At 37.7% G+C, this 17,508-nt stretch overlaps 1 protein-coding gene across 1 annotated transcript in view; it reads left to right on the top strand.

The window, feature by feature from the left end:
* itfg1 (integrin alpha FG-GAP repeat containing 1) overlaps positions 1 to 17,508 on the top strand; it is a 238,056-nt gene that overhangs the window by 184,615 nt on the left and 35,933 nt on the right. The window contains exon 13 of the mRNA XM_043706920.1: positions 3,999 to 4,042. Within this exon, the coding sequence (XP_043562855.1) occupies positions 3,999 to 4,042 (44 nt within the window). The remainder of the gene's footprint in view (positions 1 to 3,998; positions 4,043 to 17,508) is intronic.

Genomic DNA, 17,508 nt, shown 5'->3' with positions numbered 1-17,508 from the left:
CTCCTTTTCCTATTTCATATGTTCATAAGTCAGAGTTCATTCAGAAACCTAGCTTGATTGATTTTCTAAAATTGTATACTTCAGCTTAAAGGAAAAGTTGTTTCCTTGGAAATGTTCTTTAGAGAATATCATCAAATTTTCATGTTCTGCAGCTACAGATAATCGCATTGTGTAGCAATCTATTCCACATGATTGTCATGCTACACAGCTTTTAGGTTTGAATTGTTCCTATACTTGATGATCTGCAACATTTGCCTGAACACAAATTATCTTGATAGATTGCAGATTGAGATCCATTGTGTTCATGATTTCCATTTGTGTTGGTCAATATAAGTTATGGTACCACAGCTTCCTACTATCCATACTTAATGACATCAATAAATTACCTTATTCTAAACTTTAAGAAGTGACATCTTATAAATTTGCATGATATATTTACCGTGTTAGCATTTCAAAAACTAACACAGTTAACGACTGGGCTACCTTCTTGAAATGTTTTGAGGGGTCTGACCTGGCTCATAACAAACAGCTGACACAATATTATAAAAATATGTAAATAACAGGCAGCGGGTGCTCAATAGTGTAATGCCAATTCTCAGAACTTTTTCTGTACTTCTGTATTATAACAGCAAACACTTAAAAATTATCAACTTAGATCATCAATCCTCTATTTAGTTCTATAGCAAATTAGTGAAAATTTCTAATGATTGCTGAAAGGAATCAATTACATACCATTAGCTCTAATGATATTAGAAGTCTGCAAAAACCACTTTTGTGATTGTCAATGTGCTAAAATTTATACCGTTTTTAACCCACTATAAAATCAAAAATAAGTTTATCCATATCAAGTGCAAACAGTTTAAGCTTAAAAAAACTGGTTGTTACATGCACAATATTCATCATCCTGACATCAATGCAGGTTCTTTCTATTGACAATCTACAGTTTCTTCTTTATTAATTGCCTACCCCTAATCTGCAACTAAACTTTATTGTTCAAAGCATTTTGTCAGGCAGTTTATCAGTCTAATGTTCTTGAGACTGGAGCATTCACAAATATATGTGGTAGCATCTATGTTTTAAATTTGTGCAGTGTACTTCAGTAATTATAGTGCAGATGTTCAATGAAAAGAATTTATGTTGATGCCAGGATGATGAATATTGTGCATGTAACAACCAGTTTTTTTTTAAGCTTAAGCTGTTTGTACTTGATATGGGGAAACTCATTTTTGATTTTATAGAGGGTTAAAATGGTATTAATTTTAGCATACTGATAATCACAAAAATGGTTTTTGCAGACTTCTAATGTCATTGGAGTTAATGATATGTAATTGATTCCTTTTTTTTTTGTATTTTAGGTGTTAATGGTGATTTCCTTGAATTCCAGGAGCAGCAATTACTGTTTTATATACTGTTACATTGTTTTGGAGCTTTGGGGGAAAAAAGTCAAAACAATTGCAGTTTTAAAAGGGAGAAGAACAGACAAAGGAAGCACATGGTGAGGTCAGTGCAGGAGAGAGAGAGAGAGAGAAAAATAAACTGACACCACAGTGTACTTGTACAGTTACTGCCTTTGCTGTTAGAATTCATGTATCGCTGGACATCGGAGTGTGTCTGGGAAAATTAACAAACAGTGAAATTCACAACTGATCTTGGAAGAACTGTTTGGGCGAAGTCACAGCACAGAATCAGATAAGTGAATAGTTTTAAGTGTGGCCTACAGAAGGTCTGCAGTAGTGAGCAGAGTGGGTTCTTTCTTGATTATATGTTTCTTGAGATATGTCACTTGATTAAACTTAAAAATAAACCATAATTATTAATTTAACCTGGAGCAGTGCTTTGTAGAGGAATAAGACTGTGCTATTTTCTGGGTCTGTAGATTGTGAAGGAGCAAAAATGGCCTATAGTAGAGTGATATATGTTTCTTGTCAGATGTGGGAGTTTAAGGAGAGTTTACGGGTTACCGTGAATTATATCTGCAATAAATGCTGTTGGTTGTGAATCCTATGGATCAGTTGGAGGGACAATTGGAGGCAATGAAGAATTTGCAACAGCAATGGTATGTGATGGATGGCAGTTCTAGGAAGGGGGAAAAGTCATAGATACAATCACATAGATGGGTTAACTCCAGGAAAGGTAAGAGAGGTAGACAGTTAGTGCAGGCGTCTTCTGTGGCTATCCCCATTTTAAACAAGTATACTGTTTTGGAAAATGTAGGGGGTGATAGATTCACAGGGGAAAGTAGCACGAACATCCAAGTTTCTGGTATTGAGACTGGCTGTAATCTGGATTACTCCCGGCGCTATGAGCTAGTGACGGCAGGAATAGGAGGGTAGAGCAGATGAATGCATGGCTGAGGAGCTGGTGTATGGTACAAGGATTCACATTTTTGGATCATTGGAATCTCTTTTGGGGTAGAAGTGACCTGTAGAAGAAAGACGGATTGCACCTAAATTGGAAGGGGACTAATATACTGGAAGGGAGATTTGCTAGAGCTGCACGGGAGGATTTAAACTAGTAAGATGGAGCACAGGGAGATAGTGAGGAAAGACATCGATCCGACAGTGGTACAGTTGAGAACAGAAGCGAGTCAAACAGTCAGGTCAGGGCAGGGCAGGGACAAGGTAGGACTAATAAATTAAACTGCATTTATTTCAAAGCAAGGGGCCTAAGGGAAGGAAGATGAACTTAGGGCATGGTTAGGAGCATGGGACTGGTATATTATAGCAATTACAGATACATGGCTCAGGGATGGAATGAGCTGCCAGAGAAGTGGTGGAGGCTGCTACATTTGCAACATTTAAAAGGCATATGGATGGGTAAATGAATAGGAAGAGTTTGAAGGGATATGGGCCAGGTGCTGGCAGGTGGGACTAGTTTGGGTTGGGATATCTGGTCGGCATGGACGGGTTGGACCAAAGGATCTGTTTCCATGCTGTACATCTCTATGACGCTATTAGTAATTTTCACTAATTTGCTGTAGAACTAAATAGAGGATTGATGATGTAAATTGATAATTTTGAAGTGTTTGTTGTTATAGAACTACAGAAGTACAGAAAAAGTTCTGAGAATTAGCATTGCACTAGTGAGCACCAGCTGCTGTTATTTATATATTTTTATCATTTTCTGTCAGGTATGTGTCATGGACCAGGCCAGACCCCTCAAAACATTTCAAGAAGGTAGCCCAGACCCTAACTTTGCTAGTTGTTCTTAGCAGGTGTGTATAGATATTCCAGGAGAGATGCTGCTGGTCAAACCACTTAGTTTTAAACAAAAACAGAGTTTACTGACAGGTTTGCTGAATGAAGCGCGAACAAAAGGATACTGAATACCGAATAACTTGGCTTATCTGAAAACTCAACAGATCATCCCAATTTAATAATGATGTTCCCAATACTTGCAACAATTCATATAAACACCACGTTGCACAAAAGATAAATCAAACATAGGATCTTACAGGAGAGAAGTCAGAGAGAGAGTACCATCCTGGACCTGCTTCTTTGAGTCCAGCAGCTTTTCCACATTACCATTAAAAACCAAACCAAACCAGAGAAAAGCTGAGCTGGGAAAACTGGCCACTCCCCTTTCAATGTGCAAGTGTGTTGTTTTAAACTTGAAAGCCTTGTGTCTGAGGCAGTATCTGTTAGCTATAATCAAATTGGCCCCAAAACCATTCAGCCCCAAACTTTTCAGAGTATTTGTCTTTTATGACATCTCTGGGGGAAAAAAAGGCTTGTTACAGGAGCAGGATTGTCGCATATTTCAATGGAAAATTCTTTATGGAATTTACCATAATGATATTGCACTCTTGTGATTTTTTTTATCCCTCAGTTCTAGGGCCTTTCTCTAGCTAACTGCTTTCCACATGTTTCCCAGATTTCTGAAGTTAGAATGAGGATTTAGTTGTGTGCATGTACTTAAATCAAAGATTTATTTATTCAAATAATTTGTGTTCGTCCTTAAAAAAAAGTTTAACTCTACTTGTTTATTTCCTTTCCCAGTTCTCAGTGGATTGTGTTCTAATGATTGCCCACATAAAGTCACTGTAAGTAATACTTTGTTGGTTATATATGTCAAAAAGTAACACTGACTTCTTAAAAATGTTTGATATGTATCATAATTAAACTAGTTGCATTTGAGCTAGGTGGCTATAAGGAGTATGTTTCCCTGTGCATTCTGCTGTGAAATTGCAATACAGAAGTTGTATTACATAAAATTCAAAAATCAAATTAGTGAATGCTGCTCTGTTGTTTACAGAACAAATTGAGATATTAATCATCTCATTGCGTAAATTAGAATAGTTAGTTTTATTTGAGCAAGTAATGCTTAACAATAGCATAGGCATTGACAGTAAATCCAATATGGGAGTATCTAATGTCATATATAGTATTACGACTTAAGGTCTTTTGCTATAAAGTTCATCATATTCAAATAATAAATTAAACAGTTACTGTATTTTTGGTAATTGTTTTCTTCAATCCAAATCACATTTGATAAAATAACCTAGGTTTAATGAGTTTGGATGAGAGAGAGGATTGAGGATTGTGGTCTATCCCTTTCAAAAGATGGAATTCAATTAATTCAGATGTTTTCAAAATGTGAACCAACCTATGTAAGCATTCCGCCTCAAAAATAAGCATCTCTTGTTTTGGATTTATTTTCTTCAAAGCTAAATACTTGTGACTGCTGGAGTCTGAAATACAAAGAAAGAAAGACTCTTCTGATCTGACAGCATCTGTGGAGAGAGGAACAGAGTTAATGTTTTGAGGCTAGCATGACTATTCTTTGGAATGCTATTACTCTCCTATCTATATTGAAAAGGAGTTAAGAGTTCTTTGGTTTCAGCTTAATCAGTTTAAGTTAGACTAGAATAGGTAGGTGGTAAAAATGACTCGACAAGAGATTGTCCTCTCATAACACCCTTGGCATGTTCAGTATTTTTCAAAATGTAAACCAAATAATCTGGAAGGAATATTTAAATCATGTTTGGCAGGTTATGAACAAAGGCCATCATTTGTTCTTCTGGAATCAAATGAATTCTTCAAAGCCTTAAAGATCAGTAGATTTAAAAAGAATATCCTGCTCCATATCTGATTCCATTTTGAGAAAATAGAAAAGATGTGGATAACCTGTCTGCACTCAATCTGATCTTGGGTGAAACAGCACCGGAGTTGCTAGCATTTAAGATAAACATCGATTTTCAATGTCAGGAACTTAAGAGCTTCTGCAACTAAAACAATATCCTGCTTCAACCTCAAAAACAAAACTCCAGTAGCAAACCTTAATAACCCACAGCTGGCTAAAGTACTTTGTTGAAAGTGACCTGAAACTCTAGCAAGAGTTATTTTGCTGTGTCAGGAGAGCTATGCATTTAGAGAGTCAAAGGCGACTGAGATAGGCGAGAATGTGGAGTTTGAGGCCAAAATCAGATCAGCAACGATCTTATTCAATGATAAAACAGGTTCAAGGAGATGAATGGTCTATTGCTGTTTCCAAATTAAATATTCATTTTGTTTTGTTGACTATGCTAACTTTGTATTAGTTTGCATCCTGAACCTAATTTGATTCAGAAGAACCATAATAAGATTATACTATTGAAACAATTGTCATTTGATTCATTATAGGCAATAAAAAGTTTAAATGTAGCACTGATGATCATTGTTAAACCTATACACTAATGGAGCACAATTTATCATGCAAATGTTTACATTTTCCTTGTCAACTTTGTTTAAAGATTATATGAAGTATAGGGAGCAAACATTTGAGGTGATAATTTTAGCAATCCTCAAACTGGGCATGAACCACACAATTATTAAGTATATCTATTTTTGTTTTTCCCAAATCAATCTTTAGTATATCAAAGATTTAATATAAACTGTGTTCTGAATTTTACCATCTTCCAAACTGTCTCAGTACTTTACATAAGCTATAATAGAACCAATCTTTATTTCCTTTTTTGAAATATTGTCTCTATATTCAGATAAGTCATAGTTTGCTCTCTAAATACCTTCCATGATATCCACTGACCAGTGATGCCCATCTGAATCCAAACTTGAGCACTCTTTTGTTTTGTGATTTTAAGGGTATTGAGTGAAATTAATGCACATATGGCATTATTCAACTTCTACAAAATTTTGTGAAGTAAACTTGTCTTAGCAACAACCAAAGGATTTTAGCTGCATTGTCAGTATCATTGTCATCAGCTATATTTTGACATGTGGCAATTTTCTTTTTTAATTTTCAATAGGATTACAATTGTCTTGCATTTACTTGTAGCTTGGTAGAAATTAGCAGTGGGATAGATTATTTTCACACCATTCTATTGAAGATTCTAAAGCAGCTAGTAAACTAACATCGCGAGACATCTTGTATAACGTTTAAACTGAAGGAACTGTGGAGTCCTCTGTTTTCATGGGATTGCAGATCTGTCCATTTGTAACTTAATTCTAATTAGCTAGTGAGAAAGCAATTCATGTAGATGCAATGAATTAAATGTGTCAGCAGTTGGATACATTGGATGAGTTCCAGAAAGCTGTTAATCATTAACTTATTGTTTATACAGGATGCTTGATAATAACGAGTCAATACTGAAACTTACTTTGAGTAGGAAGAACCAAATAAATTGACTGGTGTTCCTGCAATATGGATATGGTATACTACAGAAGACTATCCTATTCATATTTGGGATTTAAGTTTTGTTTTCTTTGCAGATTGTTTTGGTCCTGCATATCTTTAGTGATGGACAGTGCTCAGAATTGCAAACTGCTCTGTGACAGGAGTCACTTCCACTTCAACTCTTCTTTATATTTTGTAAAGTCCCCACAGTATAAAGGAAATATCCCCACAGGAAATAGATCATTCAGCCCAACAAGTCCAAACTAACCCTCTGAAGACCATCCCACCCAGATCCAATCTCCTACCCTATCCCTACAACTCTGTACTTCCCATTTCTAACACACCTAACCTACACATCCCTGAGCACTATGGGTAATTTAGCATGGCCAGTCCACCTAACTTGCACATCTTTGGACTGTGGGAGAAGACCAGAGCACCCGACAAAAATTCACGCAGACACGGGTAGAACATGCAAACTCCGCACAGACTGGGACGAATGAGTCTCTACACACAATGGTTAAATTCTGTAATAAGTTTTAATTACTAAACAAAAGTTTTACACTGGAATCAACAACCCCAATTTTTTTGTTATGTTTAGTGGGCATTTTTCCCGTACGTACGACAGTGTCATGCTGTTCTAAATGTCTCAATGCTGTGTATCTTGGGGAGATGCAGGTGTATTAAAACATTGGGAGACCCAAGGCAACTTGGACAGCAAACAATGCCCACACTGATAGCAGGTCAATTATTTTGATCATGAAGTTTGTATTGCAAGGACTGTGAAGAAAAAAATTACTGGCAAGAGCAAGTAATTTTAAATGCCCTTTCACATATTAATAAATCATTCTACAAAATATGTGAATATTGAAGACCGACTATCCTAGTTCTGCCTGGGTAGAAATGTGGAAGGTGGAACGTAATTACATGGGAGGCCAAAATTTAGATTTCTGACAACTGATTAAAGTTTTTGTTTTACCGCGTTTCATTGGAATTACATTTGCAGATTCTGCAATGCTGTTAGCAGTAAGCAAAAGAAATATATCTTCAAAGACCTGACTCTATATATATATGAGGCATGTACCTGTTGAGGTGGATATTTTTCTAGACACTCTGGTGTATACATGCTGCTTCATGCTTCTGTCTTAGACTACTTCATTAGCAGGCTGATTCAAAATATATGTTGGTACAATAACCCTCACAAGGTACAAGGAATGCAGCATACTCGGGGCACTATTTCATTAGCTAACTAACTCAGAATAGGTATTACCAGACTGTTGTATTGTGAGATCATGACTTTCTAAGAGCAATAAGTCTGCCCATGTGAAGCAGGGAACCTTGTTCACTACATAGTTGCTGTCGAAGACAGGCAGGATGGTGAAAATGTTGTCATCTGCAGAAACATGGCTTAGAATGCAGCGCTATGCCCCGGCACTAAATATCACAGCAGAATTTATTTCTTTACAACCAATTCCTTTCACAGCACAACTGGGAGGTTAGGTGGCATCTCCCAATCAGTCACCAACTAGTCCATGATGAATTCACAGGCACCCTTTTTAGGAAAGCACATAACCTTGTGCAGTTCACCATGGATCCAAAGAGCCATGCTGTCTGAGCCATGAGATTTACATCCTTTGCTGGTTTTGTCATGTCTAAGGGCCAATTGGTTGCACTCATGTGGCACTCAGATTCCTGAACAGGAAGGGATTTAACTCCTTCAGTATTCAGCTTGTGTGAGATCACAGTGATTATTCTTGCAGACGTGTGTCTGCTATCCAGAGAGTAGTTGTGGTGTTTACTTTCTAAAATGCTGTAAATATTTGTTCTCCCATATCATCTCCAGGGTTGGCTCATGGGTTACAAGGGGTGCTCCCAGAAGCCATGACTAATTACTCAAGTGTGGAGCTCATTCCCATGCATCCTCAAGCACAATTATTGAACAGGTAATTGACCTACTGAAGGTGAAGTTCCCAGGCCCTGACCACTGAGGAGAAGCGGTCCTGTATTTGCCAAACTCTGTCTCCATGGTGTTTGCTATGTCCTCCATGACCTAGCTGAACATTGGCAGAGTGGAAGATGGATGAGCCAAAGGCACAATCTTTCTTTGGAAGGACCTTGTAGTGTCCGTATTGAGTTTCGCTGACAATTCTTTTTGGTATTCAGGAGCTTTCTTTATCATTCTCATTAACTTCTATATTAGGTAATGGAATAGCATTTCCTACTGTATTTGAGTTCTGTATGGAGTATTTAGAGTTGGCTGCCTCATAGTGCCAGGGTCCCAGGTTCAATTCCAGCCTTGGACGACTGTCTGTGTGGAGTTTGCACATTCACCCCGTGTATGCTGGGTTTCCTCCCACAATCCAAACATGTGCAGGTTAGGTGAATTTGCCATGCTAAATTACCCCATAGTGTTAGGTGCATTAGTCAGAGGGAATTAGGTCTGTGTGTGTTACTCTTCAGAGGGTCGGTGTGGACTTATTGGGCCGAAGGGCCTGTTTCCACACTGTAAGGAATCTAAAAAATAAAGCACAATTAAGACTTCCTAGACAATCCAATACTTAAACTGCTGCAGTTGGTAAAGATACCTTCTGGGGTTCAATGTTACACCATTCAGACAATGCTGATGGTTTTTGCCATTAAATCAATAGCTGTTGCCAACTTAGCCTGTGTTGGGAAAGACGTAAACTAGTAGAAATTATATTTTTCTAAGAAAAATAGTGTAATAATGTCTTTCCTTTGCATAGTTCATCATTGGGCACTTTTTTACTTATTGTGAAAGATGTCCAAGTAGTAATATGCTTTCATCAGAAAATCTATGAATAGGAACCAGAAAATCTATGAATAGGAATAGGAAATAGGTTTTCAGGACCAGTTTGACAAGCTGCGTTCTCATCATGCTGATGTTTGCTAATAGTAGCAAACCAATTGAAAGGTGGTGATTGATTTCAAAAATTAGTTGAATGAAGTAATTCAAGATTTGAAAAGAAAAATGAAATAAGTGTCTGTAGCTGTCAGATTCTGTCTGACTCTAGGAATATGTCCTAGCTGTGGCAAATTACTGAAATAAAGAGAAATAACTGCAAGGAAAAGGGAGGATGAGTTTCTTGAATTCAATTTAAAAAGAAGCTAGAACTTTCTTTAAAACTGTTTTCCAATTTTATCACGAGAGAAACAACATCAGTTTTTATGAAGATCCTGAAATGTCTGAAAACTGGAAGAAAGCTTAATGGGGAAACTTTCCTAGCCCTGTACCCAGATATGCTGGATTGCCAGAACTTAACAAATACTTTAAAATTTTGGTAGGTCACACCATATATCAGGAAAGGAACCGTCACTTCCCCTTATATACTGGAACACAATGTATAGATCCTTTAGCACTCTGTTTGGTTCCTCCTGATCTTCAATTACACATTGTGTCCAGGTGATCCAGTGTATTTAGGAGCAGACCAAAAATCTTCACAAAATGCTGTTAAACCAGAGCAAAGGATTTTAATATTTAGTAATTCATTTAGAAGTTTGAAAAATGCTTAAGAACATTTGGTGCAGCAACAATACTCGTTAAGAGTGTGTTACAAATACTTTGCCTCACGTCAACCAGCTGTAACCATGACTTGAGGAAAAGCAAAGTCAACAAGGCATTACAGTTCTATATTAATTGACCCTTAAAACAAGTGTTTCATATTATCAAATTTACAATTTAGAGTAGTGAACAGCACAGGTATTGTCTCTGTACGAGCAGTGTTAGTTTATCTTTTCCATACAAGCCAGGGAAATCACAGTTCTTGAAGAAAGGAAGGGTTGACAGAAATTAAGAGATGAATTTTCTGGATGCAGCTGGGATCTCACCTGCTGGTTGGAGAAAGGTGAGAGTCCTATGCAGCTGTTTGAAAGAGGGCCAATCAAATAATGTATCACTCAGGTAACAGTAAATCTTCCCCAGCATTAAGGACCGAGGAGGGTTACATGTCTCTCACACCCAGAGCTGCCAGCCAATCAGAGAGTATAATTGAACAGAAACGTATCATGGAGGTGAGAGCTGGTATTGGTACATCATCCAAGAGTTTTGTACATGTTTGACGCAGGAGGAGAATTTTGAGGTGGGGGAAAGCGACCAGAAACAAGGACATTGGCTCTCAGTACTTAGTGCCTTTGAACAAGGTCTCACAAGCATTCTTCATGGGTTTGATTGCTATATTTCCCACAGGATGTGCCCTGCACTCTCACCATTAGTTTAACACTAGCAGCGACAGGGTGAGGTGCTTAACTGGACATTAATTGGATACTCTTGGTCCTCAATTGGCAATGGGGCAGGTGAGCCATCTGAGGCCTTTCCTGGTTGAACTTAATTGAGGTGAAGGCAAGAAGACCAGCAAACCGACTAGATCTCTGACTGAATCCTGACTTGATAGATCATATTTCGTGTAAATGATACTCATTTTAATTTTACAATGACCCTAATTTCTTTTAAAGCTAAAAATGCTGAATGTATATCTAGTATCGATAATTTATTAACTGTAGTTAGCTACATTTCACAAGGCAAGAAGGTCAGTCTCTATAAACTAACACTGCTCGTACAGAGACAATACCTGTGCTGTTTACATAATTCAATAATATACTCTGCCTATCTATCCAACTGAACTGCCTGTCTTTTCACTTTTTGTTTTGAGGTTGACCCATGGACTTCCATTGAATTGATCTATGCTTATGAACAAAGTGTTGCAGCGGGTTGTCATTGCCTTTTGTAGGATGGCTGACAAGGAGACTTTACTGCTGTTACTGCCTCCCCTTGTTGGAAGAATTTACAGGCTTTTCATCAACTTGCTTAGATACATTGAGTGCCTTTCATAACAGCAGGTCCTGGCATGGCTTCTGGCTCAAAAATAGGGATGCAATCACCATATTATAAGACCTCTAACCAACTGAGTTAATGAATCCTGAATATATTGTAGAATACTAATTGGAATCTACAACAGAAAAATATACTGTTCAGCCATTGTGTGTACTAGTGCTGCTTGTACCTCACACAAGCATCTTTGGATTCTAAATATCATTTCCTATGCTGCCATTGTATTCCTTTCTTTCTTGTATTTGTTTCAGTCATTCAGCATGGTAAAAAATTCCACATTCTTGCCATTTTGTGGGTTCTAAAAATTCTCCTCAATTCTCTCTTTCATGTAATACTGGCTGTCTTATATTTATGCTCTCCTGTTATGGACTTGCTTACAAGTTTCTCCACATTTAATGTTTCCTTTCATAATTTTCAACATTTCCAACATTTCTCCTCCTTATAGTCTTCTCTTCCTAAAGGAAAGAAACCAGGACTGCTCAATATTTCCTTATTGTTACATTCTTTTAATGCTGATGCCATCCTTGTAAACATTTAAAAATCACGCAACATCAGTATATAGTCCAACAGGTTTAATTGGAAGCACACAATTGGTGGCCCACATCCACCTGATGAAGGAGCGGTGCTCTGAAAGCTAGTGTGCTTCCAATTAAACCTGTTGGACTCTAACCTGGTGTTGTGTACTTTATAACTTTGTACACCCCAATCCAACACCGGCATCTCCAAATCTTGTAAACATTGTTTTCTACATTTTCTTAAGTGCTTCAAATTTTTTGTAGTGCGGAGTTCAGAACTGCAGATAGTACTCTCAAATGTGGTCTCAAAGGTTGTATATAAATTGAACATTGTCTCCTTACTTTGTGTTCCCAGATTTTTTTTTCCTTCATCCACTTATTCCTCCCTGTTTTTACATGAAAGATGAGCTGAGTCATACTTCACTATATTAGATTGAATTTGTCACTTATCTGCCCAATCTGCACTTACTTGTGTCTTCTCGTGTTTTGATGCCATTCTTGGGTTATTCGTTCTACCACTCATCCTCTGACTCCTACCACCAACAACATCAATATCATCTGCAATTTTATATTCATGCTATGCACAATAAGCATGATAAATTATATGAATTCCTGCAGGCAATCACTTTGTTCTGCAAAGCTTCACTGAACTCTTACTTTATTTTCACAGAAGTAGAAGAGTTCAGTAGCTGAATTCAATGTATTAACTTTTTGATATAATGAGATTTAATGGAATATTCAAAGTAAAATGCAGGAATATACTGTAATGTAATATGTTTAAACTGACCAGTATAAAATTGATTGAACATTGATCTTGTACTTGTGAGTTCATGTAAGCTGAGGGTTGGATTTTCCAACACAGGTAGAATACAAGCTTTGTTTTAATTCTCTTGTGAGGCATAGGTGTCGCAGACTGTCCAGCATGTATTGAACACCTCTCGTTGAGAAAATGATGGCAAGCTGCCTCCTTGAACCGCTGCAGTTCTTGTCAATAGGTCAACCCACAATGGCATTAGGGAAATAATTCCAGGATTCTGATGCAGCAACAGTGAAGGAATGGTGATATATTTCCAAGTCAGGATGTTAAGTGGCTTGGAGGGGAAATTACATATCGTGGTGTCCCCATATAACTGCTGCCCATGTCCTTCTAGAATGAATTAGTCAGAGGTTTGGAAGATGCCATCTAAGGACCTTTGGTAAAATTCTGCAGTGCGTCCTGTAGATAGCACACACTGCTGCTATTTAGTGCCGGTAGTGAAGGGAGTGGATTCTTGTGGGTGTTGTGCCAATCGATTAGATTGCTTTGGCCTGGATGGTGTCAAGGTTCTTGAGCGTTGTTGAAACTGCACTCATCCAAGCAAGTGGACAGTCTTCTATAATGCTCCTGACTTGTACCTGGTAAAGTGTGGACAGGTTTTGGGGAGTTAGGTAGTAGGTTAGCCTCTAACATGCTCTTGTAGCCACTGTATCTATATGGTTAGTCCAGTTGAGTTTCTGGGCAATGATAGCCCCCAGGATGTTGATAGTAGGAGGAATTCAGTGACAATAATGCCATTCACTGTCAAGGGGCCATGGCTCAGCTGTCTCTTATTGGATATTGTCGTTGACATTTGTGTGATGCGAATGTTACTTGCAGCTTGTTTGCCAAAGCCCGGATATTGTCCAGGTCTTGTTGCATTTGAACATGGACTGCTTTAGTATCTGAGGAGTCACAAATAGTGCTGAACATTGTGCAATCATCGGCGAATATCCCCGAGTCTGACCTTGTGATGGAGGGAAGGACATTGATAAAGCGGCTGAAGATGGTTTAGCCAAGGACACTACCCTGAAGAAAACCTGCAGAGATGTCCTGAAGCTGAGATGACTGATATGTGCCCGGTATGTCTCCAATCCCATCATTTCTAATTTTGCAAGAGCTCACTGATACCACACTGAGTTGAATGCATCCTTGATGATCGAGAATAGACTGATGGGGTGGTAATTGGCTGACTTGGATTTGTCCTGCTCTTTGAATACAGGGCAAAACTTGTCAATTTTCCACATTGTCTGTTGGATGCCAGTGTTGAATCTGTACTGGAACAGTACTACTAAAATCTGTTTATAGTAAATGAGTCACTAGGAACCTACTGATGCTTACCTGGTCATAGACAGCAGCCTGCCAAAACTAATTTCCATGGAAAAACACTGCAGAGTAGTGAAAATCTGGAAAGTTGTCTTAATGATCAGAAAATGGATCATATACTGTACTTTTAAAATGATTTGACCTTCTGTGTGTTTTGGTTTAAACAGTTTTTTTTAAAATCTGAAATGACTAGAGTTCAGTAGATGATGAAGAACGTTTATTTAGTACACAGGGCTACTGTGTGCTAATTTTAATCCATTATCAGAGAAAAAAAGCCTTAAAGTGCTATATTGTAGATTCAACAAACGAAAACTAGCCAAGAATATAATGTGATGCAAGTTGTATGATTTGTATAATTTTTAGTGTTTGGATTTTAAAATATTGCCATATGGGTGGGTTACTTTTGGAAAGGGTTTTTAATATATAATTAGGTCAGACAGTCCTTCATAATAGTGACCTAAAACGCATATATCAGAGAACAGGGTCTGCCAGAGCATTAATGGGGAATTGCTTATTGAATGACATTAACTTGCTTTTATTTCAGACTAATCAAAGATTTATTTTAGCTCAGAAAGGCCTCAGGTTAGAAGATTTTTAGGGCACCTTAAAAGAGGCCTGACTGGGGTCAGAACCATCTATAGTGTCTACTAAAAAAGGACAAAGAATAAGAACACTACAATACAGGAACTGGCCCTTCAGCCCACCAAGTCTGCACTATCATATGACACCTTTCTAAACTAAAAACATTTGCCTCTATGCGGTCCATATCCTTCAATTCCCTACTCGTGAATCTGTCAAGATGCCTCTTAAATGTTGCTATGATACCTGCTTCTATCACCTCCTTTGGCATCACATTCCAGACATTTACCACCCTTTGTTTAAAAAAGAACTTGCCTCATACATCTCCGTTAAACTTTCCCCCTTTTACCTTAAACCGATCTCCCCAAGTAATTGATATTTCTACCCTGGTAAAAGACTCTGACCATCCATTCTATCCATGCCTGTTATAATTTTGTAAACTTCTATCAGGTCGCCTCTCAGCTCCTTAAGTTCAAATAAAAACATGCCAAGTTTATGCAATCTCTCCTCTTTGCTAATACCCTCCAAACAAGGCAACATCCTGCAAAACCTTTACTGTACCCTCTCCAATGGCTCCTCATCCTTTTGCTAGTGTGGCGACCAGTACTGTATTCAGTATTCCAAATGTCGTCTAATTAAAGTTCTGTACAGCTGCAACATGACTTGCCAATTTTTATACTCTATACAAGATCAATGAAGACAAGAAAGAAGGCAATGAAAAAGGAGAGTTTTTTTTTCACCTATAGGGTGGTAAAAATACAGAACATGCTAAGAGGGTGTTGGAGGGAGATGTCTTTGCAACATTGAGAATTTAAAATCCCAAGGCATATTAGGCTAGAGACCAAGTGCACGTAAATGGGATTAGTATATTTGGTGTTTGTTGGTTGGCATAGGCATGGAAGGCCAAAGCATCTATTTCTAGGATGTCTAGAAAAAGGAATAAAAATCAGCTAATGAACCAAGAAACTATGCATTGTTCTAATAATATAGCTGGTCTTTCTTGCCTTTCCCTGTATAAAGTATAGAACAAATCTGGAAAAGCACAGTTAGTTCAATCATAAAATTTAGTTTGTGCAGTTTGCACGTTTTTAAAAGCTGAGAAATTCTAAACTTTTCAAATGTTGCTGGTATACCATGTAAGAAAAAGTTACAGGTCACAGGAAAAATTGGATAGAATCAATAATGTCAAACTTAAATATTTGGCATTGAGGAATACTTTCTCTGGGTTTAAACTCTATAACAGATAATGTCAGAAAACCGAATGAGACTTTCTTCTATGAATTTTAACAGAGCTTGGACTTTTCCTTATTTTCTTTGTTATAATAAACTTCTATTGTTCGAGAAATTCTACCTGATATGGCTTTCAGTGATTGATCATGTTAACTGCATTTTTTAAAGGCTAGATTTGGCAGGCTAGATTTTATTATAGGTTCTTGGCAAAAGTGAGGACTGCAGATGCTGGAAATCAGAGTCTCGATTTGAGTGGTGCTGGAAAAGCACAGCAGGTCAGGCAGCATCTAAGGAGTAGGAAAATCGACATTTCAGGCAAAAGCCCAACATGTCCAGTCGCACCAGCAGCTGGGTGGTAGATAGGTAATGATAATAACAAAAGGTCAAAAATATTCATAAGTATTTTAAAATGAGTGTAGCTCACATAAATGATGGAAATAGAAGCAGGATAAGTTATCATGAGGAGTGAAGAAGTGGCATTGTGAGGAAAAGACATTGCACAAATAACTTTTGGCTTCATAATGTTGAGCAATAATTATATTAAAAATAGACTGTATCCATGTGTGCTCAACAAGAGTGAGGAACTTGTACTAATTAATCTCCATAGAGGAAAAAGTAGTGAAGAAATTAAAGTCTGTTAAATCACCAAGGTTTTCCAAAATTTCTTGGGTTCTATAATATTCCTCACATATGGAAGTTAGCAAGTAAAATATTGCTGCCAATTAATCTGACTTTAGTTATCAGGAAAATGCTGAGATTGTTTGTTAAGTCATAATTATGCATTTGGAAAATCATAGTCCAACAGATTGGACAGTCCAATATGGTTTTCCAAAAAGGAAATTGTGTTTGACAATTTTATTAGAATTTGTTGAGCATATAGCTCTGGGTTAGATAAAAGGAGCCATTAGATGTAATAATCTTGCATTTCCAACAGACATTTGACAGGGTGCTGTACAAAAGCTTAATGCTTAAGGTATGGGTTTGATGTTGTAGGAATTGTTAACAAAGAGAACAGATAATTTTCAAGTTGATGGGCTATAATTTACGGGGTGCCACAGGCATCAGTGCTGTGGCTTCAGTTATTTTGAATCTCTATGAATGAGCTAGATGGAGAAACTGTGAGAGTAAGCTACTAAAAGAATATTTTGCATCAGTATTTACTGTGGAAAAGGATGTGGAAGATATAGACTGTAGGGAAATAGATAGTGACATCTTGCAAAATGTCCAGATTACAGAGGAGGAAGTGCTGGATGTCTTGAAACTGTTAAAGGTGGATAAATCCCCAGGACCTGATCAGGTGTACCCGAGAACTCTGTGGGAAGCTAGAGAAGTGATTGCTGGGCCTCTTGCTGAGATATTTGTATCATCGATAGTCACAGGTGAAGTGCCGGAAGACTGCAGGTTGGCAAACGTGGTGCCACTGTTTAAGATGGGTGGTAAGGCAAGCCAAGGAACTATAGACCAGTGAGCCTGACCTCGGTGGTGGGCAAGTTGTTGGAGGGAATCCTGAGGGACAAGATGTACATGTATTTGGAAAGGCAAGGACTGATTCAGGATAGCCAACATGGCTTTGTGCATGGGAAATCATGTCTCACAAACTTGATTGA

Source organism: Chiloscyllium plagiosum, chromosome 17 (assembly GCF_004010195.1).
Source record: "Chiloscyllium plagiosum isolate BGI_BamShark_2017 chromosome 17, ASM401019v2, whole genome shotgun sequence".
NCBI lineage: Eukaryota > Metazoa > Chordata > Chondrichthyes > Orectolobiformes > Hemiscylliidae > Chiloscyllium > Chiloscyllium plagiosum.
The sequence above is the reverse complement of the archived record's forward strand: the minus strand, read 5'-3'. Positions and strand labels throughout refer to the sequence as shown.